This window comes from Elgaria multicarinata, chromosome 2 (assembly GCF_023053635.1).
Source record: "Elgaria multicarinata webbii isolate HBS135686 ecotype San Diego chromosome 2, rElgMul1.1.pri, whole genome shotgun sequence".
Lineage (NCBI taxonomy): Eukaryota > Metazoa > Chordata > Lepidosauria > Squamata > Anguidae > Elgaria > Elgaria multicarinata.
In genome coordinates, this window is record NC_086172.1 from 43,962,764 (window position 1) to 43,987,075 (window position 24,312).

The window sequence follows — 24,312 nt, forward strand, 5'->3', positions numbered from 1 at the left end:
GAGTAAAATCTATTGAAGGTACTGGGATTTACTTGTGAGTAGACATGTGTAGTAGGAATATATAGGATTGTTCGAGCACTTTGAAGAAAAATTACGTTGTAATTGTCATATATATATATATATATATATATATATAAATTAATTTAAGTTATTTTTACCCATCCTTCTTTGTGTGAAATCGGGACACTATAGTTTAAAATATATTACGTAAAATATGTAGCTCTAACATAACGTGAGAAAGCCCTGGGCCTTATCCAATGCTGCTCATCCATGGGCAGGGCCCTCTGCCACATCCATCCCACGAGCAGCCAGCCCTGCTGATTCCATTGCGCAAGCAGCGCTCACCACTTACGCAACAGAGAGTTGGCATTTCCAGGAGCCAGCTCCAAAATGAGTGGAATTGCTACACTGAGCAGAGGTTTGGACTCGATGGCCTTATAGGCCCCTTCCAACTCTACTATTCTATGATTCTACTCAATTCTGGAATGGAGCAGCTTGGCAGAGCTCACATAAGGGAGCCATTGGGTATTGTTCAGAGTAACCATCAAAACAGGGAACTCCAATTCTATGGGAGACCAAAAAATGCCCCAGACATTGTAGTAGGAGTGTACACTGGTAAGCTTGCCTGTGGGAAAAATGCCAAAAAATTGGAGCCACTACTGTAAAAGTCCTGGGTTTTTTAGAGGTTTTCTACACAAGACATTTATCATGCTCCCATAATTTCCTACTCGTGGTTGTTTATGGGTTCTTTAGATGCTGTTGTGACCCTCCAGTTTTGCCTCTGCATCTAAAGAGCACTTTCAGCAAGTTTTCTTAGAGCAGGGGAAATATAGCATTTAACTGTAAAAGCGAAAGAAATTGCTTTTTACTTGTGCATTTGTGCTATTCTGCTATACCACAGTGCCACCTTGAGGTTGTGTAGCAGAAAAGCTACCCTGTTCCTCTCCTCCCATACCCCGCTTTTTAAAAATATTTATTTATTTACAGTGCGGAGCCCGAGTTGGAGCTCCTGGTCCGCCCCCCTTCCCTGTCCAGCTCAGCTGATGGCGACCAATCAGGGGGCGCTATCGGCCCCGCAACCGAAAATGTTGGGGTAAGTGCCTGACTTTTTTAGAGCAGAGTTTCTGGGGTTTGCCCCCGAATGGCTTCACAATGGCGGCTGCATCATATAGATGACCTGCTGCCACTCCGAATCCACCCCGGGGCAAACGCTTCATCAAGACAAGCTCCAAGAGCTCTCAGCTAGGTAACTAGTAGTCATATTCTTCACTTCTAATCTTCCCTATCTAATTTTAGAAGCTGCTATTTTAAGTAATATTCCCTGACCTTAAGAAACGGTTCTGGTGTTTGCATGTTTCCTTTTGACTTGTTTTCTTTAAAAATGGGGATTGCCACATTTTAATTTGTCTAGAGAAGGAAACATACTGGATACATTTTACTGTGTAAAAGTGTAGGCAAAATTATACACAATTCTGTTGATACCCATTTCATGGTCTATTTTCTTTAGAAGCAAGCCTGAGTTCTATTAATACTGAAGTCTTGGCTAAATTCCAGGTTGGTCAATTACATTCATTCTGCCTGCTTAAATCTCCTTTGTAGTCAGTTTGTGAATGCATTCCTAACTTCACTAAGCTGTTGTGAAGTGCTGCTCCATTTTCACTGGGAAGCCATTGCTTCACAGCATCCAAGGAATGGTTAGATTTTTATAGCCATTTTGCTATTAACATTTTCATCTCTCTGTATACAAGATGCTATACCATGTGTTAATGAAAACGTCAAGGGAATGATCTTTCCTTCTAGAGCAGCGGTGGGCAACTTGTAGCCTTCCAGATGTTTTGGCCTGCAATTCCCATCTTTGGCTAAACTGGCTAGGGCTGATGGGAGTTGTAGACCAAAACCAGGGCTGGGCAGAGGGGGGCTCAGTGGGGCCAGTTGGCATGGGCCTATGATTTTGAGGGGGCCTACTCCGAGTCCCCCTGGGCAAAGTTGCTTGATTTTTCTGTTGTTGATGATGAATTTGCCCAACGAAAAGCACATAAAGCATCTCTGAATGTGAAGAAGCGATGTCTTATATACATCTTGAATAAAAGTGCTTGCCATTACCTTTTTTATAAATCGTTCTAGTTCATATGTGTTTAGAACTGACTAACAAATACTTAATGAGCAGTTTGAAATGGGGCCTACATTTCCTATCTGGCCCAGGCCTATTACCAGCTTTGCCTGGCCCTGGCCAAAACAACTGGAGGGCCACATGTTGTCCACTCCTGCTGTAGAGGCACAGCTCCCATGTGTGGAGGGTTCGCTATAGTGGCTCCTCCAACCCATATACGTATGTATGGGGTTGGACTGGATGGCCTTAGAGGCCCCTTTCAACTCTACTATTCTATGGTTCTGTGATTCTATATGCAAGCACCTCCTCCATTATGAGGAATGTGAAGACTGTCAGCAATGCCCCTATTGCCAACCTGCCCTGCCCTCTCCACTTGGTCGAGAAATGCAAAATCATATTCTGGACAGAGATGTTGGAGGTGTACACAGCCTTCCTTCTCCATAATGGCCTGGCATGCTAAGTGTCCATCCAAGGGGACTCTTTGGAACAGCACAAGAGCAGTGCAGAAGATAAAGGAAGAATTTGTAAATAAATAAATGTGGCCTCCTTCCCCCTTCCATTCATGGAACCATTTGCTGGAGCTAAGAGCCATCTGTGAGTGGAGGGAGACAATTTGATACAATCCATTCTCATATGGAAATGATAATGGCTAGATAAAAAACTTGGAAGGATATTTATTTAAATACTAACATAGCATTAAAAACACCTCTTTGTACCTTTGGTCCTGGAAGTCCTTCTCCTAGTGATCCCCTTTCTCCCTGAATACCTTGTGGTCCTTGAGGTCCCTGTAAACATTTTTGAAAAAGAAACTCAGAAAACTGTGAAAATCAATAGAAAATCAATCAAAGTGTGATCTTTATACCTCTCTGCGGTTTAGAGCCTAGTTCCAACCTGCCCCAAATTGCTAGAGTAATACTACATTCATAATGCATCAAAAAGCAAGCAACTATGAACTGCAGCAATAACAAGTTATACCAGATTATACTAGCAGTCATTCCCACCCCCTGACATTGCTGAATAAAAGGCTTAAAATGTGAGCCTGCAAGGTTCATCCTGTAGTAATCCAACAAAGCAGTCAAGCATAAGCTCAACTTTAATAATAGATTCTTATGGGATCACTCACAGCCTTCAAGGTAAGCAAATGCTTTAAGATTCCCTGAGGGGGAAGGAAAGCTACTGGTTTGCAACATTCTGGAGAACTCTTTCCATATCATTGTGTTTGCGGAGGATATTGACTAGAAAAATCTCAAGGCCAAACCAAGGCCTGATCTACACCAAGCAGGATATTGCACTATGAAAGCGGTATATAAAAGGCAGGAGCCACACCAAGCAGGATATAGTGGTATGGAAGCAGTATATGGTATGTGTCAGTGGGCCCCAACAGTTGTCAGTGCACTTCAATACCGCTATAAAGCAGTCTTGTGGCTCCTGCCTCTTATATACCACTTTCATACCATGTTCATAGTGCAATATCCTGCTTGGTGTAGATTAGGGACATATTCCTGCCATTAAGAAAGAGGCACTAAGAGCAGCCAAAACCCAACATTGATACAAGATCACTGCAATGACAAGGAAGGACATTAGGCAAGTGGCACAAAACAACCTGGCACTCTTGTGATCTCGTATCACTGTTGTTATTTCGGTTTTTTTTTGGGGGGGGGGGAAGCACTTGACATTCCTGACATTTATTCCTTGCTCTAAAACTCCCAAGCCACCACTGACAGATTTAAGCTGAAATAAGACATACATTTTATGCAAGTGGTTTGAACACATATTTTCTATCTGCCCCCACCCCCCAAAAAATGCCTCAGAGTGAAAAGAATGGCTATAATTTAGAACATAAGAAGAGCTCTGCTGAACCAGACCAAAGGCCTATCACTCCGTTCCCAAACAAGGACACCTGTCATCAAAACAACACTCCCTTACACCATTCTTCTTATTCAAGGCTTGATTTTAACAATGCTTGTTTTCAGAGGGGCACCAATAGTCCTTTCAGAGGGGCATTCACTTTATGGGATTTTCCTATGGACAGTACGTACCGGTAAACCTGGTTCTCCAATTCCTGGTGGACCAACAGGGCCTGGTCTTCCTGTCAAACCAATGTCACCCTTCAGGGGAAAAAAGGTATGTTATATTTGGGTTTGAATAAAAGATAATGGATTTATTTCATTTCATTTCTACACTGCCCAATAGCCGAAGCTCTCTGGACGGTTTACAACAATTCATAAAGATAATAAAATAAAGCATTAGAAATACAGCATAAAAGTTTAAATATCCAAAACTTAAAACAATGTAGACAGCTAAAAAGAGTTTCAATAAAATACTAGACCTGTTTAGACAATTGGCATAAATGCCTCGTCATCTGCCATTAAATGCCTGGGAGTAGAGGGCAGTCTTAACCTGGCGCTGAAAGGATGACAGTGTTGGTGCCAGGCAGGCCTCTGTGGGGAGCTCATTCCACAGTCAGGGGGGCACCACTGGAAAAGGCCCTCTCCCTTGTTGCCACCTTCCGAGCCTCTCTTGGAGGTGGCACTCGGAGGGGGCCCTCGTAGTGTTCGGGTATGTTCAGGTTGAGATTTGATATAATGTTCTTGAGTAGGGTGGCTGCTTATGAATTGCCAAAAAAGAAGGAATACATCACCCAAAAAGAGGATAAAAGAGGACAGAGATTTTCATGACATTTGCCTGTGATAATCTATATGTATAGATGCAAATTTAGAAATAATTATTATAATTTAAATAGAAATACAGTAGATTTCACTATAGCACGGAAGAGTGTAACCAGGTGGCCTGTGCGCCTCCTTGTTTAGCTTCCTGTCCATGTGCTGTTGATAGGCAACACTTCCTAGGGTCCTTTGTCTTTAATTAAGCAAGGCATCCCTTCAAACAGAGGATGCCTATAAAAAGGGGACAGTTCACTGGCAACCCTTCAAATAGAGAACTGTCCTCCGTAAAAGATGACACACGGCCAACCTATAATCTTCAGAACACTAGAAAGAAATGAAACAAGTCTTATCCAAGGACTAACAACTTTGTATATATAAATCAAGTTTGCTTATCAATGAACTGCCGAGAGTTACAAAGTGCAATGTTGTGAGTTGTGCGTTTTTTAGTGGTATGAATTTGAACTGTATCCAGAATACCTTTCAGGTATTACAAAGACATCATTTATTCTTGTTTAGGTTTTTATCCAGTCATATATTATTTCAGCAGCTGCTCTTTTTGTTCTTTTGCACAGCGGGCTATATGATTGGCATTTTTACCTTTGGGCCAGGCAATCCGACTCCAGTTTCTCCAGTCAATCCAGCTGGGCCAGGGAGGCCTCTTTCACCCTTTAAAAAGGCAAAACGAAGATAATTGCTTTACATTTTCGAACTGGATTTTAAAGAAACCAAACTTGCTCCTCCCCCACCCCTGAATTTAACATATTTGCAATATAAATCGTAACGCTTTATTTAATTGTAATCCTGGCAGATTTTCAGGAGTGGGAGTGGGAGTTAAAAATTAAAAGAAAAGTAACAAGAATGGGGAACGCATATAAATATGAAAAAAATGGAAGAGAAAGTAGAATGATAATAGGGATGAATGGATTTTCCATGTTGTGATCTTTTATTGAGCATTAAGTTTAGGGTTAGTCAAGGATTTATTTATTTATTTATTTATTTAATGTATTAAATTTATATAGGGTGAGTTTGCATGTCACACTAAGCCACCCTGAGAATAAGCCACAGTGAGTGGATGGGTTGTCTGTTACTCCCAACGAATGATTGCCCGCTCAGTCATGGCTTTTTTCAGTCCCTTTCAGTCCACATTGCCAGCAGGTATCCCAGGGGCCTTTGCAGCAGAACACCTCATTTCCTCGTCTACGTCAGCACCCTTTCGGCAAATAGTCCACTCAGGTTGCAGGTTCATGAGTGAAATTCCTCCCTCCCCTATCAGATTGTCAAAGAAATTTCTGTTTCTGCGCCCTTGTGGATGCTGAAATGCATCTACAAGCTTTTCATTTTTATTGTGTTTTAGGGTCTTGGCTTGTGCAAGTGCACGGGAGCGCAAGACCACCTGTCTGCTATTGAGCCCAGCATAACCAATGTCAAAGTCCTTGTCATTTTCATCCTCCACTTCAGCACTTCCTGAATGAAACTCCATCGCCGCAGCATCAGATTGCAAAAAGGAAATAATTGTCACTGTCCTTGTCACTTCCATGCTTCCCTTGCTAGAGAATACCTTTCTTAAAAAAAAAAGGAAAAGGAAAAAAGGCTGCTTCACAATCTACTTAAGTAATAACATGCACCCCTAAAATTACTCCGTTCCTGCAACTTTCATCTCCTCCCCACCCTGCTTCATGCTTGTTACTTCTTTCTATTCACTTCCATCTCTGTTGCGAGCTGTCAGATATACATATGGGTTACAGAGCAGTGAGCAGGATCACTAAATGTATGCAAATTTCAAGGCAGACAAATGAGGTGGATCAGTAAAACCACACAAATTTCACAGCACAGCAGTAAAGCAGAGGGAAAATTGCACACATTTCATGGCAGAGCAGTAAAACTGAGGAATTATGCAAAATTCCTAGCACCGGACATTCACTCCTGTGCACTTGTGCAGGACCAAAACAACAACAACAACAACCACGTTTGGGACACCCTCTGGTGTCCTTTCCCCAAATTTCTATGAAAAAGAAATTAAAAATCCACCCTGAGGCACAGGGCGCTGAGAAGGGATGAGGGAGAATGGCAAGATTGTAAAAAAAGAAAGAAAGAAAAGCAGATTCCATATGTGGAATGGGTAGGGGACCTGGACTTTTTCTTCACCTCAGGCAGCAAAATGTCCTGGGCTGACCCTGAGGGCAATCATCATCAGCACCACAGTGTGGATGGAGGGATGGTTTAACCTTCCCATCACCAGCTGCAATCTTAGTAAAATTCACACACACACACACACACGCCCCGTGTGGAAATTGACGTTAAGAAAAACCCACCCATTAGTATCAGTTTCTCCCTGATGTTATTTGTTGTGCAGGGGAGGGAGCTAATTTTTACTGGTATAAAGTAAATAGGTGCACCTGGGGACAACATTGGAGTGAGAACTAAATCTACCCAAAGGATCTCTGGAACCAAGGATTCAGGAAAAACTCACACCACTAGTTAGGCCTCATGTCAGAATATGACAATTTTAATGGGGGTTGAAAGCATTAAATGTAAAATTAGGATGCGCCACTTTTGTCCAATATGGAATGGATTTTGGAATGAGCCCCCCATGCCAAGATCCACATGGAAATCACACCTGAAACATATTTTTGGGGGTTGCTGTATGTGCAGCAGCCAGAAAGCCAAGTGCACATTGCATTGCTATGAAGACTGCATTCCACATGGATCTCAGTACAGGATGGGAACAAAAATCATGACAAAGTGGAAGAAAGCAGCCGTGTGAATCAACTTCCTACTAAACAGTACTCACGTACTGTGTCATTGCTGGGAGAGATGGCCTGGAGTAAAATAGCTTTCTCATACATTAGAGAAGAAATTCAGGTGTCATATAAAGTCTCAACGAGATGTTATTTATGAGCCAGACTTTAATGGTTTCCCTGCGGCTTGAAGCCATTCAAAAATGTAAATGAAGTGCCTTGAAGGAGATTTTTGCAATGTGGAATGTTATGGAAGGTGTACATTTCTAGCTTGATGCTGCATTTCACTGTTATATTAAGCAACAACAAAGAAGTCAATTCCTGCTGATCCTTTGGTGATTTTGCAGACACTCTTGAGGAGTCAGTTTCAGTCTAGCTAAAATGGTTAGAATTCATAGTAGAGGAAAATTTTAATAGTAGCATGTTTTACCTTAATATATGCATACCAACAGATATAAATAAGCTATATCAGATTTATGTATATTACTGACAAATATAATATTTGATCCTATTATCACTGGTGTAGTTAAATCATGATTTTCTTAAAAATTCTGGATTCTGCTGTAGGAAAATTAATAACAGTGGTTTCAACACCACATATACAACACACACATACCTCTTTAGATACCAATCTGAATATATAATTTTGATTTTTAGACGGAAAATGTTTTTCTCTTTACTGTTAAATAGTTCAATTCAGTTCCATGGTTTATAATTGTAGGTCATCACAATATAACAGAAAAAAAATAACAAATATATTGCAAACATAAAAGGGAACAAATCAGACATAAATCAATAAAAATAATTAATAAATACAAGACTAAAGATTCAATTCAACCTAAAGATAACATTCCGTAATACAGGTTACTAATTTTTATAAAAATGCCTATCAATCAAGCCAAGGATAAAACATTCAAGAACAAAATTAAAAAAAACACGTTTTAAAACTTGGCCTGTGCAACCTTTTACATTTGCCTTATAAAATCTTGACTAGCGTGATTAAGAAAGTAGCAACTGTTTTCAAATTCTGGAGATAATTGTTAAAAAGCAAAAAGTCTATCTTCAGGCAAACCAAACTGTAATTGTTGTTAAATACTGTTGCCTTTGGATGCCAAGTACTGAACATCCCAATGCCATTTTGACAGTGTCCATTTTCAAAATATTTACATGCGCAAATGTTGTCCATAATTTCTAATTGTGTTGCCCAGTGAGATACAGTAACATTGCAATCCTATGCATGTTTAGACAGAAAAAAGTCCTACAAGTCCCAGCATCCACCCAATCCTATCCAAGTTCTGGCTAAACATGTGCTGCACCATAAACTACGTTCTACAATTATCTTGTTTCATTTTGAAGAGCTTCAAAGGTTTTGTTTTTCTTGTAGGAGGACTTTCATCCAAGCCCTGTGAATCAAACAACATAAGGGGAAGCAAAGTCTGCGGTAAAATTACAAATGTAGCTGTGATATCTTATGACGTTAAAAAGTAAAATGAATGTTATGATTCTTGCCTTTGATCCCTGCACTCCTTCTGGCCCCTGATCTCCGGACAGACCCTGGGGACCCTGTTAAAACAGTAAGATGTGATAAGAATGCTTTATGGCTTTAACAATATTTTATGGCTTTAAAGTGAAGATGTTTGGATAAGCAAGGATATTATTGATTTATTACAATCCACATAAAATGGTACATTCATTGATAAGTAATTATGTTATTTGGCTATATAGCTGAAAGCTGGTTACATTCTCAAGGAAGAATCACCTACCCTCTAGTCTTAAGAACATAAGAAGAGCCCTGCTGGATCAGACCAAGGGTCCATCTAGTCCAGCACTCTTTTCACACAGTAGCCAACCAGCTATCGGCCAGGGACCAACAAAGCAGGACACAGTGTAGCAGCACCCTTCCACTCATGTGCCCCAGCAACTGGTGCACACAGGCTTACTGCCTCGGATACTGGAGGTAGCACATAACCATCAGGGCTAGTAGCCATTGATAACCTTCTCCTCCAGGAATTTATCCAACCCCCTTTTAAAGCCATCCAAATTAGTGGCCATCACTTCACTTCTCAACCTGTCTTTCTTAGAGCTCCATCAGACGAGCATTTTATTGCATGTTCATTACTGTGCACTCACGGATTTTCGCGGGTCCCTCTCATGTCGTCGTCTGCCTCCTGTGCACCTCCCACCCCTTCTAGCCTTCTTTGTGTGACAAAAAAAACCACCCCTGTAAATCCGACTTATTTTTAAAGATGGAAGTTGCCGCTAACTTCTGTTGTGTACAGGAGAAGCAGCGTGATCAAAATGGCCCACTGAACAGGCCATGTGCAGGTTGCTTACTTCCTCTTTCAAAAGAGGAAGTAATGAGGGACAAACGCGCTGGTGGAGAAGCGACAGTGAGCAAATGCAATTTCCCCCCGTGTGATGACATTCTTAATCTCTGGGTTCATAAAGAAGTTGCGTTGTACTGGGAATGGCTGTTAATGGATTCCAACAGATTTGGAAAGATTGATAGGACCAAAGGGTTAGTTTTTCATTGCTTAGTTTGCTGCTGTTGACTTGAAAGAATATCCTGAAAAGATTTGGAAAGCAATGTCTTGCTGGTTAAAGCAGGATATATTTGGAAAAGTACTTTCCACTGATGAGAGCAAGGGAAGAACTGATTGGGTGGGGGCTTTGAGTGACATGGGGTCTGGGTAGACTCAGTTTCCCCTCAGTAACTTCTCTTCTTGGAAAGTTTTGTGGGCACCTGGATGGAATCAACCCTTCAAATCTTAGTACCTTCCAAAATAAAGGTAAGACCTGTTTGTTAAAACCAGTTCTCATTGGTTTTAGAGACAGTTTTCAGAAGCTTTTAGATATTTATTTTAGAACCATACGATTTCATAAAGCATTTCATCATTGTTCTCTTTTGGAAACCAAGCAAATAATACATCTAATAAGGCTAGTATTATTATTATTATTATTATTATTATTATTATTATTATTATTATTTATATAGCACCATCAATGTACATGGTGCTGTACAGAGTAAAACAGTAAATAGCAATACCCTGCCGCATAGGCTTACAATCTAGTATGACCATCCACTACTAAGGCTGATTTCAAATTAAGTCTATTCCTGTAAGGGCTGAGAAGACAAAATAATTTGATGTTCCACTGATTACACAATCTTTTGTATCATTGCGCACAGAAATCTCTGTCCTATCCTATAGCCATGTTGTTCTCAAAACTTGGAAGCTGCTGAGTATCTAATGCAGGATGACTTCTGGAGTGCAGAAATGATCTTTGCCTCTGCTCTCCAGCCACCCTTCAATTCTTCTAGGCAGGTGATTTCGGCCGTCTAGCAGCGGCGCTTCGAAGGCGGAAGGAAGGAGGCTGGGGTGGTTATAGGAAATGTTGTATGGCTGCTGCTCCAGTCTCCTCCCTTCCCCTGGGAACGCCCCCTTTTTCCATCTCTATGCTCTGTTTCCAAGCACAGAGGCATAAAGCTCCATCCGACAAGCGTTTTACTGCACACTCGTTACTGGGCACTCACGGATTGCTCACATGACGTCGGTTGCCTCTTGAGCATCCTCCACCCCTTCTGGCCTTCCTTGCGCTGCAACCCCCACCCACCCCCAGAAAAAGTCCGGTTGCTGCTTTCTCTTGCCGGACTGAATGGGCCTCGTTACTTCTTGTTTTCAGGAAGCGATGTCGGAACGACGACAGAGAAGTGATGGGAGCCGCACGGGGCTTATAGCCGGAACCATGCTGGCTGTGAAGGGAAGGGGAATAAGGGCAGGGGAGCGTGGTATCTGGGCTCCGAGGTCAGAGCCCTGTTTCTGATCTTGGAGCCCAGAAACTGAACACTGTCTGAGGTGGGGGCATAGGTTTGCTCCCTTAATCACATTAGCCTATTAGTTAAAAAAATGGGCATGCATATAGGTATTTCCTGGTCTCTGACATTAAAAAAACACTATATGCTAGTTTTGTCTTGTTAAAATTGACCCTGCCTTTATGACTCCATGTTGGTGCCGCTCTGTTGCCAAACCCCATTGTATTGCTGCTGTGGAGTGGCGGTGAGTAATCTTAACTGGAGGAGGCAGCACGGGCTTTCCGGCGGCCATTTGGCTCACTAGGCTGAAGTGAGGTCAGATGGTAGAAGAGCCATAGCGACCTCTCTCCGGCGGGAAAAGTCAGGGGAAAGCCCCACAGTGGCTGTGAAATGGCTTCTATGTCGTATAACTGACGCAACACCACTGCAGAGCTCTTAAAACACATAGCCCCATTAACATTATGTGAGGATTAGTAGGGTGACCAACTGTCAGGATTTCCCCGGATTTGTCCTGGTTTTTGTTCTTTCCATGGTGTCAGGGGGGATTTTCTATAATTTTCAATAATGTCCTGGAATGATACACCTTCCTCTTTAAGGCTGCCATTAGCATGGCAGGAGGGAATGACATGCTTTCTTGAGGCACATCATTCCCCCACCCCAAGCTCCAATTGAGGTCTTAAAGGGGAAAGTGGGTCATTCGTGGACATTATAGAAAAGGCTCCAATTGGAGTGGATGGTGGTGGTGCAGAATGAAATCATTTCCCTTCCTCCACTCCAATCGGGTTCTTTAAGGTGGCGGGGGAATAACGTACTTTCTGCAGGACTCAGAAAGCTGCTTACCCCCCACACACTAGGTGTCCTCTTTTTTGGTTTCCCAAATATGGTCACCCTAGGATTAGAGAATAGTCTTCTTAATGCAGGATGGAAAGGAAGATCAAATTTAGGTCAGTCATTTCATCATCTTGTTAACCAAGGATATTGTGTACAAATAACTTCACATTAAATGTGCTGCCTAAGACTATTCCCTAGTTCCAATGAATGAAAACCTTTTCACACACATAGGTTTTCCCTACAGGAGTATCCATGTAGGAAACAGTCTATGCCAGTCTTCCCCAACTGGGTGTCCTCCAGATATTCAACTCTCATGAGCCCCATACAACAGTCAGGAATACTGGGAGTTGTAGTCCAAAACATTTAGAGGCCACCTTGTTGAGGAAGACTGGTATATACCATCACTTGTGAAGTGCTTCTTGAGTGTTTATTTTTCCACCAGGACATGCACTGAGAACCGCCATTGGCTTCCTTCCCCAGATATTTGTGGTCAAATAAACTTCCACTGCACTTCACAAATTGTAGTTCACAATTTCCCCCACATGGTGCTTATTGATAAATGCCCCACAAAGATGAGACATAGGTTGGCATCAGTGACAAAATGTCAACATATACTTGAGTAAAATTGGAAGGGCCATTTAGCTTGAGACAGATGACAGCTAGCATGGTCTCAAAGGAAAGTGTGTGCACTATCTGTTACCTGGAGACCTCGAAGACCTCTTGGGCCACCTGGACCTTCTGGACCCTGAATGATAAGAGAAGAAATTATACTTGAACCTATATACTATATAAAAATAGAATAAGTCAATAGCTAACAAGAAACATCTGGGCAAAAATGTTGCAAGGATAATTGAATCAGGGGCAGAAAAATTAAGATCAGATCAGATATTTTAAAATCCTGGGCTTGTCTTGAAGAGGGATTTGCCCCAGGGTGGATCCGCAGTGGCTACAGGTCATTTATATGACACAGCCGCCGTTACGGAGCCATCCAAGGGCAAACCCCTGAAGCTCCGGTTTTAAAAAGTTGGCTACTTGCTGCAACTTTTTCGGCTTGTGACAAGGCGACGATGGCATCTGCCATCTGTTGCCTTGCTTCAGGGCTGTGGCAGAGGTGTGCCCTAGCCAATGGCACCCCCTGATTGGTCACCATCAGCTGGACAGGGGCGGGGGAGGGCCAGTGTCATTCAATGGTTGCATTACCAAACGCCTTTGCCAGGGCTTAGCGGCTTTTGCTTGCTGACTTTGTTCCTTGGCAATCCGCGCCCCTTTTCTTTTTTACTATTTTGACATTTATGCGCATCTCTGGCATGGCGGTCTTCTGACGTTTCAAACAATGGTTCCAGGTAAGCCATTCAGAACTCACTTTGCAAGTTCTTCCACCGTAGCATAACGTGATGCCCTTAGTTCTGCGAGACGACTTTTCCGTCCCAGTGGAGAACTCTCAATAATTCATGTTAAGTGTCAGTGGCTTTGCCCTCTAGGTACCGGGGATGCACCCCAGCGCCCAATAGAATGACACCTCCACACCTCTCCAACAGCGGAGATGTGCATAAACGTTAAAATAGTAAAACAAAACAAAAAACCACCCTTCAACAAGTGGGGAGGGGGCACGCGGACGCACCCCAGCACCTGTGCAATGATGTGCACAGTTCCTTGCCATGCAGATAGCCCGAAGGAACACATATGGGGGGGATTAAGAGCTCACAGCGCCGATGCACCACCATCAAGACATGGCCCCTGTTTACATGGTCCTGCCACTGCAAGGCTACTCTCACCTCAGCAAAGCAAATTTGCACAGTGATTACAGTACTATTACAGGATCAGGCCTAGCAGCTCTATGAGGGATGCAGCTCCCAATTGCCTGTAAAATGTCTTATATTAATCCCCCCTCTGCGTAGTAACCATAAGATAGTTACTTACTCTGTCACCTTTTATTCCTGGTGTTCCACATTCGCCTCTTTCACCCTTAGATTAAAAACAAAAGTGCAATAAATCACTAACATTATCTCTCCATTAAAAATTCGCCAGTTGAGTTGATCTCTTCAGTGCTTTCTCCCTACCCATTCCCATTATGTTCTGTTGCTGGAGTATATAGTTCAGATGTTATACTATTTGTCCTTAAATCCAGTAAATCAAGATGGCTGGTCACTGGCATGCAACAGATAGTTAATCAGAAGGTGAAAAATATACTTACCTTTTCTCCTTTGTATCCAGACTTCCCCTTATGGAAAAACACACACAAAAGTACATATTAATTCCATTAGTCCTGGCACTACTTAGTTAAGAAATCGTGGGGGGAAAGTTTGTTGATTAAATAGAAATGTTTAGCCCACCTATTCTGAAGTTTTGGAGTGGGCAACAGAAATTAGGGATTTCCTAGCAGGCTCTATCAGGATTGCTTGAGTTGCATTTTGTGATCAGGATCCCATTGCCTTTGGTGGGAAATAGGCTGTAGCCTCTCCCTCTGTTTTACAAGCATCAAGCCCCAGAAAACCAAGAAAAAACATGTTTTTCAGATTTCAGAGGGGTTGCTATTTTCCTGCTTCTAATCCCCCTTTCTGTGTGATTTTTTTTTAAAAAAAAACACTACCATGAATTGAGCTCCTGTACAGAATAGGGTTGGGGGCATTGTTTTAATCTCTGCTACGGGTATAAAAATGTCTGGCACCACAGAAGTCCACTAGGTGGGCATCCAACCAATTTCTGAAGGAAGCCATGTGGAACTTGACAGCGCTAGATAGTTTGGGTGGTTTGAAAGGATGGCAGTGTAGCTACCTGATCAAGCACCTGATGCAGATGTGATTTGGAACCACATAAGGGATCCAAAACATTTGTGGAAACAGCACTTGCACACACATTGCTAAGTTATTTTTTAAACTGGTTCTTGTTTTACAGGAGCGTGAGAACATGACAGAAATTGTGTTTTGTTGGGTTATTGTGCCAGAACTTTTCTCCCTCTGGAACTCTGTTTGTGCTCAGAAACAAACACACATCACGCAGGTCTTACACAGCAGAGCTGGTTTATTTCCTTCAGGCTTCTGTGCAGTTCAGTTCAGATCAGCACACTGAGGCATACACAGAGAGCAGTGATCATAGAGCAGTGATCAGTAAGCAGTGATCAGTTCCATTTTACACAAGTGAGAAACTATATACAGATCTACACAATTCTTATCTACATTACATACAGCTGTGATGAGGCTAACTTAGAATCTTGGCAAGGTTCCCAGAACAGCCTCTATCTCAAGGTAATTGCCCACAGATATACTTTCTCTGTTTAACCCTGAGATAGCCATACACACACAATTTTAATGACTAAGCAAGTATTTCTTTTCATATACTTAACAGTCCTCCTCTTGCGCATGTTGTTTAAATTGTGTTACAATCTGAGACCCAGCTTTAAAAGCATCTCTTTGTGTTTTACCATTGATACTGGTTTTGTGAATAAATCAGCCAACATCATTTCAGATGGACAATATTCAAGCTTAATCCAGCCCTTCTGAATTATATCTTTCACATGAGAATAACGAACATCCACATGTTTAGTTCTTGGTTTACACTTTTCAGATGTAGCCATACTAATACATGCCTGATTATCCTCAAATATGGTTACTGGTGTCTCAATTTCCAACCTTAGATCAGCAAATAATTGTTTATACCACTCAATCTCATTACAAGCCAGAGATAAGCTGATATATTCTGCTTCTGCACTAGAGGTTGCTACACAATTTTGTTTTCTTGTATACCAATCAATCAAGGATTGATTGTAAAAGAATGCTGCTCCACTGGTAGACTTTCTATCAATTGCGTTAGCCCAGTCAGCATCTGCATAAACACAGAAATTTCCATCTTTGTGTGTAGATATTTCCAATTTGTAATTGATTGTACCTTTTAAATATCTCAATACACGTTTTACAGCTGTCCAATCAGTTACAGAAGGTTTTGTCATTTTTCTGCTTAAAAGATTTACAGCAAATGTAATATCTGGTCTACTTAGGTTTGCTAGATAAAGTAAACTTCCAATCACACTCTGATATTTCTGTATGTCTTCCATTTCAGTACTGTCTGTCTGATTTTGAAAATCAGTGACCATAGGAGTGGCAACAATTTTACAATTCTCCATGCTGTGTTCTTCCAGCAATTTTTTTAATTTTGCCACTTTGTTCAATCAGAAATGACCCTGTGTTAGAATCTTTTGAAATTTGCATTCCCAAATAACTTTTCACTGAACCAAGGTCTTTTAACTCAAAATGTCTTTGCAGCTGGTTTACAAATGTGTTTTTCTGTTCTTCTTCATTAAAAACCAGTAACAAATCATCTACATAAATCAGCAAATACACTACATTTGAACCATCCTGTTTTGTGTACAAACAATGATCAGCTTTGCTTAAAACCCATTTTGATCAATACATTGTCCAGTTTCTTATTCCAACACCTTGCTGCTTGCCTCAAACCATATATGGATTTTTTCAATTTACAAACTAACCCTGGATTTTTAACAAAACCTTTTGGTTGAGTCATGTAAATTTCCTCTGTTAAATCTCCATATAAGAAAGCTGTTTTGATGTCAAAATGAAATACATTCAATTGTTTTTCTGCTGCAATTTTTAACAAAAGTTTTACACTTGAGTATTTTGTTGTAGGTGCATAAACTTCTTCAAAATCTATTAGATATTTTTGAGCAAATCCTCTTGCTACCAATCTTGCTCTGTAACGTTCCACCTGTCCTTTCTCATTTTGTTTTACTTTGAATACCCATTTACAGGTAATGGCTTTACGACCTTCAGGTAAAGGTACTAGCTCCCACGTTTCATTTTTTTCCATTGCTCTGATTTCCTCTGACATTGCTTCATGCCAGCCCTGAGCTTCTGTAGGTTCCATTTCCTGAATTTCCTCAAATGAAGTAGGTTCATAGGCTATTAGTAAAGCTCTATGAGAAACCTGTTTGCTTTGGTATTCATCTGAATAACGAATTGGAGCTTTGCGTTCCCTTTCTGGTCGCTTTGGCATAGTTACAGGCACAGTTTCCTCCTTTACAGTTTCTTCCCCCTCCCTCTCTTGCTGAGATTGTTCAGGAATTTCTTCTGTTTCTACAGCTTTCTGTTCTACAGGCAAACTTACATACTGTTTTGTTTCCTGCATTTGTTCATGAAAAACTACATCTCTGCTCACAATTACACTTTTGTGATATGGAGACCACAAACGATAGCCTTTTGTTTGTGTATCATATCCCAACAGTTTACATTCCAAACCTCTTTGAGCTAGCTTTCCTGGTCTGTTTTCTTTCTGAACATGAGCAAAACATTTACTTCCAAAAACCCTTATATGTGACACTCTAGGTTTTCTTTTGTAAAACATTTCATATGGAGTTTTTTCATGTACAGAGTGGTAAAGCCTGTTTAACAAATAATTTGAGGTGGACAAAGCTTCTGCCCAGAACAGGTTAGACAATCCTGACTCTTTCAATAGAGCTCTTAACATGTTCTGCAAGGTTCTGTTTTTCCTTTCTGCAACTCCATTTTGAAATGGTGAATATGGAGCAGTAAGGTCATGTTGTATACCCTCATCACTGAGGAATTTTTTTAATTGGTTGCTGAGAAATTCACCTCCCCGGTCCGTTCTTAGATTAGCTATAGGTTCTTTAAATCTATTTTTACTCCACTTAACAAAGGCTTTAAACTTTCCAAAAGTTTCACTCTTCTGTTTTAACACATACACAAATCCAAATCTACTGTAATCATCAACAATAGACAAGAAAAATCTGTTTCCTCCTTGACTTGTCTCAAAAGGACCTGCAAGATCTGCATGAATTAATTCAAAAATTCTTTTTGTTGTTCTCTCACTATGTTTTGGAATGTTTGACTTATGACACTTGGTTTCACTGCATACATTACATTCTACATAGTTAGAACATGGTTTGATTTTCACCCCTTCACACAATTCTGGAATCTTAGAAATTGTTTTATAGTTAGCATGACCAAACCTTTTATGAGTTAAATGGATACACTCTTGGTGTGGTTTGCAATTGGCTATTGTTTTTGTTGTGACTTTGCTGGCTACAACTTCATTTTCTGTACAAGTATTAATTACATACAAAGATTCTTTCATTATTCCCTGCACACACACCTTGTTTCCCTGTTTTATAGTACAATTTTCTTCAGTAAAACAAACCTCATACCCCATTTCTGTTAACTGAAACACACTTAGAAGGTTTGTTTCTAATTCTGGTACATATAAAACACTTTGTAGTTCAACTCCCAGACAATCAAAATATACATTACCCACACCACAAATCTGGATTTTTGTTCCATTTGCAAGGGTAACACACTTTTGCTCTGAAGTAGAAGTTTCCAAGGTTACAAATGAAAGTTTGTCTTTTGCCATACTTATTGAAGCCCCAGAGTCCAAAAACCAAGGATTCATTGTCTCTTTGACTCTTGCTAGAAGACACTTCTTTGTTGATTCAGCTTCATTCATGTTGTTTTCTTCTCTCCACTTTGCTGTTGACTGCTTTTTCTTCTTGTTGTTGCAATCCCGCCTTAAGTGTCCTGTGGAACCACAATTAAAGCATTTCCTTGCCTTTAATGCAGCCACCACATCAGAAGATTTATGGCTTTGTTGAAATTCAGCCACAGGATGTTTAAAGCTCTGTTGTTTTGAAGCTTGTCTTCTTTCATAGGTTTCCAGTAGTTTTCCAGCTACATACTCGAGGGTTAAATTTTTCTCCTCTTGACTTTCCATCATGGTGACAACCGCGTCGTACGATGAATCAAGACTTGACAAAATCACATAGACTTGGTGTATAGTTGTAAACTCCATCCCTCGTGCCCTGAGTTGATTGAAGATTTCTCTCATGCTTTTCAAATGGTTTGACATAGACTCCCCTGGTTTTAGCTTCATTCCATACAGCTTCCGGGTTAGAATTATTTTACTGCCTGCTGTTTCTCTTTGATATACAGCTTGTAGCGCATTCCAGCACTCTTTTGATGTATTCAAAAACTGAATGAAGGAAATTTGAGAGTCTTCCACAGCTAATGCAATAACTGCCATTGCTTTTGCATCGTCCTTAAACCATTTAGCATTTTGCGGATCTGCTCTATCTGGTGGATCCTCTGTGACTACATACTACAGTTCAGCCTGAATCAGATACATTTGCATTTTGTAAGACCATAATGCATAGTTAGAGTCATTCAGCTTTTCTAACAATTGATGCAAACCAGACATATTAGCTCCTGCCATTTCCTCTGCTTTAGGAATTTGTATCTCACCGTCCTCCTGCTCAGAGTCCTCCTCAGAGTCAGCCGACTGAGATTTTTCCTCACTTTGCAGCACTGGCTTCAGCTTGATGTCTTCCTTCATCAACAGTTTTCTGTTTTAGCAGACTCCTGGTTCTGATACTGCACCGTTCCCACCAAGTTCTGGTTCTTCTGCCTGGGTTAAGCTGGCGTAGGCTTCCTGGACTGTCCTGGGCCCATAACCTTTGTTGGGTTATTGTGCCAGAACTTTTCTCCCTCTGGAACTCTGTTTGTGCTCAGAAACAAACACACATCACGCAGGTCTTACACAGCAGAGCTGGTTTATTTCCTTCAGGCTTCTGTGCAGTTCAGTTCAGATCAGCACACTGAGGCATACACAGAGAGCAGTGATCATAGAGCAGTGATCAGTAAGCAGTGATCAGTTCCATTTTACACAAGTGAGAAACTATATACAGATCTACACAATTCTTATCTACATTACATACAGCTGTGATGAGGCTAACTTAGAATCTTGGCAAGGTTCCCAGAACAGCCTCTATCTCAAGGTAATTGCCCACAGATATACTTTCTCTGTTTAACCCTGAGATAGCCATACACACACAATTTTAATGACTAAGCAAGTATTTCTTTTCATATACTTAACATGTTTATCGTATTGTGTGTGTATGTGTGTGTGTTTAAAGGACTTAGCTGTTTCCCTCAAAGCAAGTGAATGCATAATAAAAACATTTTTTTTACCTCAGTTCCATCTCTTCCTGGAATTCCATTTAGGCCTGGCTCCCCCTAGAAGCATCAACCTGTTATTATTATTGTATTATTATTATTATTATTATTTTACAATGCAATGCTCAAAACTTCTGAAATCAGTGAAAAGGTTGTCCTACACTTCATTTGAGTTAAGAATGAATTCTGTACTGCTAAATACAGAAAGGGAAGACAGAGCCTCCAGTCCAATCTAGACCCACATTCAAAACAAAACATAAATCATATTCAGGAACTTGAAATACAGTTTTAACTTAGATTTATTTATACAATCTCAGTTTTAAACTTGATCATGTTCTGACTGAATATGTGTTTACTTCAACAAGCTTGTTTCTAAATGACTAATTTTAACCAAAGGGTATTATAATAATCTATCAAGTGTCAGGTTACCTTCACTCCCTTTGGTCCAGGAACTCCATCATCACCGGGACGGCCCTTTTTACCCTAGAAGCAAAAAACAACAACAGACAGATGTTAATGAGGTGCCTTTTTTCCAATTTCCTCAGTTAATTACACTGTTAACAGCTTTATATTGTTGCTCTTAAGAAAATGATTGCATAACCAGGAGGAAAGTGACCACATTTTAAGGATTTTTGTCCGTACAGGAAGTTTAAAGAAGCTCTTGCTTGAATCATATTTGCCATGCAAATGGAATACCTATATTGGTGGGAATGCTCATTCACATTAATCCTGGCCATTGAACATGTAAGTACCATTCTTATAGTTTTCAAACAGCTTGTCAAGTAGATAAGAAGACTGTTTTCATGAACATCACATTTTCTCTTTAAACTATATTTAAAATCCAGCATAGAGTTATTCTAAAACTAGTGAACCGACCCAGCTTCATACGGGTTGAAATATCTTTTAGCTTGATACAGCAAAGCCTTCAAGTAAACTTACACAGCTGTCAGAGTTGAACACATTTTGCTATCCCTGTCTGAATGAAATTATGCCCACTGGCACCCTGCCATGATGCACCCCTACTGACCCCTGAGGAAGGGAACTGTTCATCCCATCCCCCTGAGTGGGGGCATATAACTCTGTCTCAGGGCCCACTAATGTCCCCTGGCTTCAAACTGTATGGACTGCAAAGCTATGTGCTGGTTAGGGAAGTCTACCCCTAATGGCTGGAGTTGTCACTGCAGGCTTCAACCACATGGACATATTTTAATTAATTAAAATTCATTAATGTGCTTTCAAATCAAAATAACCTTGGGGTGCATACCCTTAGGGCCTACTTAATAAGCATGCTAAGTTTTAGGTGTCTAGGTCTTGGTGCTACGGTGCTGATGGGTGGAGAGACAGACAGACACACATCCTCTTTTATCATTACAGAAAAGAAGGGTGAAAAGGAACTATTTGGTTATTTTGGCAGAATAATAAGGAAAGGTTACTTTGAAGTTTTATGCTATTTATAAAAAGTCTTGTAGTCATGGTTTCTAATAGTCCTTGCTGCTGCTTTATGTGCATAGGAAGTGCAGCTCATTCCTGTGCATATTCACTTGCAAGTGTCTATTGAGTTCTATGGGAGTGGCAATGTGAGCGGAGGCTCTCACTCCTGAGCTGAGGATACACGTAAAAGGTTGGATGCAGACATAGGTAGGCTTAGAATAGGCCCATAGAAATCAATGGGACTTAACTTTTTCGTAAGAAACTGAGAGCTCCATCAGACGGGGGAAATCACGCTTCCCTACCGTACTTCTCTGCCCCTGTTTTCATTGCTCATTACTTCCTCTTTTGAAAGAGGAAGTAAGCAACATGCACGAGGCCGATTCAGTCAGCCATTCTAATTGTGCTGCTTCTCCTGTACACAGCAGGCGGTAGCGGCAACTTCTGTGTTTAAAAATATATCGGACTTTCTCTGGGTTTTTTTGTTGCGCAAGGAAGGTCAGAAGGGGTGGGAAGCGCACAGGAGGCAGACAACATCGTGAGAGGGACCTGCGAAAATCTATGAGTGCCCAGCAACGAGTGTGCAATAAAATGCTTATCTGATGGAGCTCTTAGAATCCATTGATTTCAGTGGCTCTACTCTAAGCATGACTAAGTCTGGATCCAGCCTCATGCATATAAAGTCCCTATCTGGACAGCTGTATGCACAGAGGGCATATGGGAGTTGCAATCTGACAACTTATGGAGAACCACACCTTCTCTATCCCTACTCTAAGAAATCAGAAACCCTGTCATATGTGAATGGTGTGTGTGTGTGTGTGTGTGTGTGTGTGTGTGTGTGTCTGGATCACACAGTGATTCTCTCTTCATGAATCAGGCATCAATTAATTAATAAAATGTCACTACCCCAAATAATCCCTATTCATAATCAAAATTAAGCATAAGATGCAGGTCAATTAAAAAGAATTGCTACTTACAGCAGGGCCAGGAACACCCCTTTCTCCTTTTTCACAGTTACATATAGGAGGCTGGGGACACTTTGAACAAAAAGAACCACACAAATTAATCGTCAACTTAATCTATCCAGAATGATCAACACCTCTTTCATTTTCTGATTATTTATTTATTAAAAGCAGGGAAGATGTGATTTGGAAACAGCATTCTCGCACTTTCCAATACTAAAACTGGATTTTAACTTCTCTTGTCCTTTATCAAATGTTTCCACTAATTTCCCCATAACACAGTCAAAACTTTTATTTTCCTTTCAGATCTTGAAGCCATTATTCCCTTGCTCAACTTTCAGCTTTCTAACAGGTATAGAATTTCATTTCCCCCCTCAGTTTAAGTGAGAAATTTACAAATATCTCTATTTCAGACTGTTGTGGGAACCAAGGCATATTTGTAGCAAAGTTCAAATGACTATGTGATGTAAAGCTCCTATGGAACACCCTGTTTGGGAGCCTTAATGCCAGCTATTGCCGACTAGAACACCACTAGCAATAGGTGGACATCTGGGGTGCAGAACCTCTCTCAGCCTGAGGGCCAAATTCCATTCGGGAGAAACTTTTGGGGGGTGGGGCAAGTGGTAGGTGGGGCTAAAGGCAAAAGGGGTGGGGTCAGAATACCAAAAACACCAGGGTGCTTTCGCTTAAAGCTCCTATTGCCAGTAACGAAGCTTTAGGAGAGGCATTCAACCTTTTAGAATGGGAAAAAATGGCATAAAGGTCAGGAAACCACCAAATGATTGGTGAGTCAAGGAAAGTCGGTGGACCATGGGGATGGGGCATGGCTATCTGGGGGACGCCGGAGGGCCAGATTGGGATCCCATGAGGGCCAGACTTAGTTCTGCACTCCTGATGGAGCTTTCTGTGGGCATAACTGGGGCTCCTGAGGCAAAGGTGCTTCCCTGCTGGCAAAGTTCATCTCCACTAGCAGAGAGGCATCCCTGCCCCTCTGACAGACGTCACAGCGGTTCTGCCCATTCCATGTAAATTATATAATACATTCAAAATATTGCAGTAACAGGTCAGAGGTAACAAGGATATTCATCTTGCCAAACCCCAGGCCAAAGGATAGGGCTTCAGGAGGGCCTGCAGAAGGTGCCCAAGCCTCTGTGGGCATTGGAAACCACCATTTGCCTGATCTAGCCCATGAGCTATAGGTTGCCTACCCATAAATTAGAAGATGTAAGGTGCATGAAAGAGTAAACAAGTTTATATTTCCTTATTGTACTTTTTAGTAACAATTGCCACTGAACAAGAGATTTTCTTGTTTTTCAGTTCATTCTGTATTACAGATATGATATTTTGCACATTTATATCCCATCCTTCCAACGCATAGACATTACTCAGGGTGGCTTCTGACAGGTAAAATGGCACAGTCTTGCAGTAAAACCAGATTATAATTTTGCCAACATAATTCATTGTTGCATCATCACTTGAATTCACAAGTTTTTTTTTTCATGATTCAATTTTCCCCATCCAGAAATAAGACTTACCCCTTCTTCTGCCAGATCTTTCTGTGGAGACAGATAAGTGCAAACAAAATTAGAACTTAAGCATACTTCAATAAATAGTGAAAAAAGGATGTTTTGATAGCTGGAAGATTATTTCAGTAATGTCACAGGCCTGAATATTGTGATACCGTTTCATTACCTTTTTTTTTTAACTGACAAAATATCTGTGCTTTTAACAGTTACATAATAGGCAAAGATTATACAACAGAAACTTACCTGATCAACACAAGAACTGAA

The 24,312-nt window shown here is 40.9% G+C and overlaps 1 protein-coding gene across 1 annotated transcript in view; it reads right to left on the minus strand.

Annotated features, from left to right (window-relative positions):
• The window catches only part of LOC134393279 (collagen alpha-1(XXVIII) chain-like), a 55,128-nt gene that overhangs the window by 26,589 nt on the left and 4,227 nt on the right, over positions 1 to 24,312 (minus strand). The window contains exons 3-13 of the mRNA XM_063118308.1: positions 24,058 to 24,078; positions 22,538 to 22,597; positions 20,562 to 20,615; positions 20,148 to 20,192; positions 14,351 to 14,377; positions 14,077 to 14,121; positions 12,857 to 12,901; positions 9,024 to 9,077; positions 5,374 to 5,442; positions 4,150 to 4,218; positions 2,827 to 2,895 (exon numbers count right to left, since the gene is read on the minus strand). Of these exons, the coding sequence (XP_062974378.1) occupies positions 2,827 to 2,895; positions 4,150 to 4,218; positions 5,374 to 5,442; positions 9,024 to 9,077; positions 12,857 to 12,901; positions 14,077 to 14,121; positions 14,351 to 14,377; positions 20,148 to 20,192; positions 20,562 to 20,615; positions 22,538 to 22,597; positions 24,058 to 24,078 (558 nt within the window). The remainder of the gene's footprint in view (positions 1 to 2,826; positions 2,896 to 4,149; positions 4,219 to 5,373; positions 5,443 to 9,023; positions 9,078 to 12,856; positions 12,902 to 14,076; positions 14,122 to 14,350; positions 14,378 to 20,147; positions 20,193 to 20,561; positions 20,616 to 22,537; positions 22,598 to 24,057; positions 24,079 to 24,312) is intronic.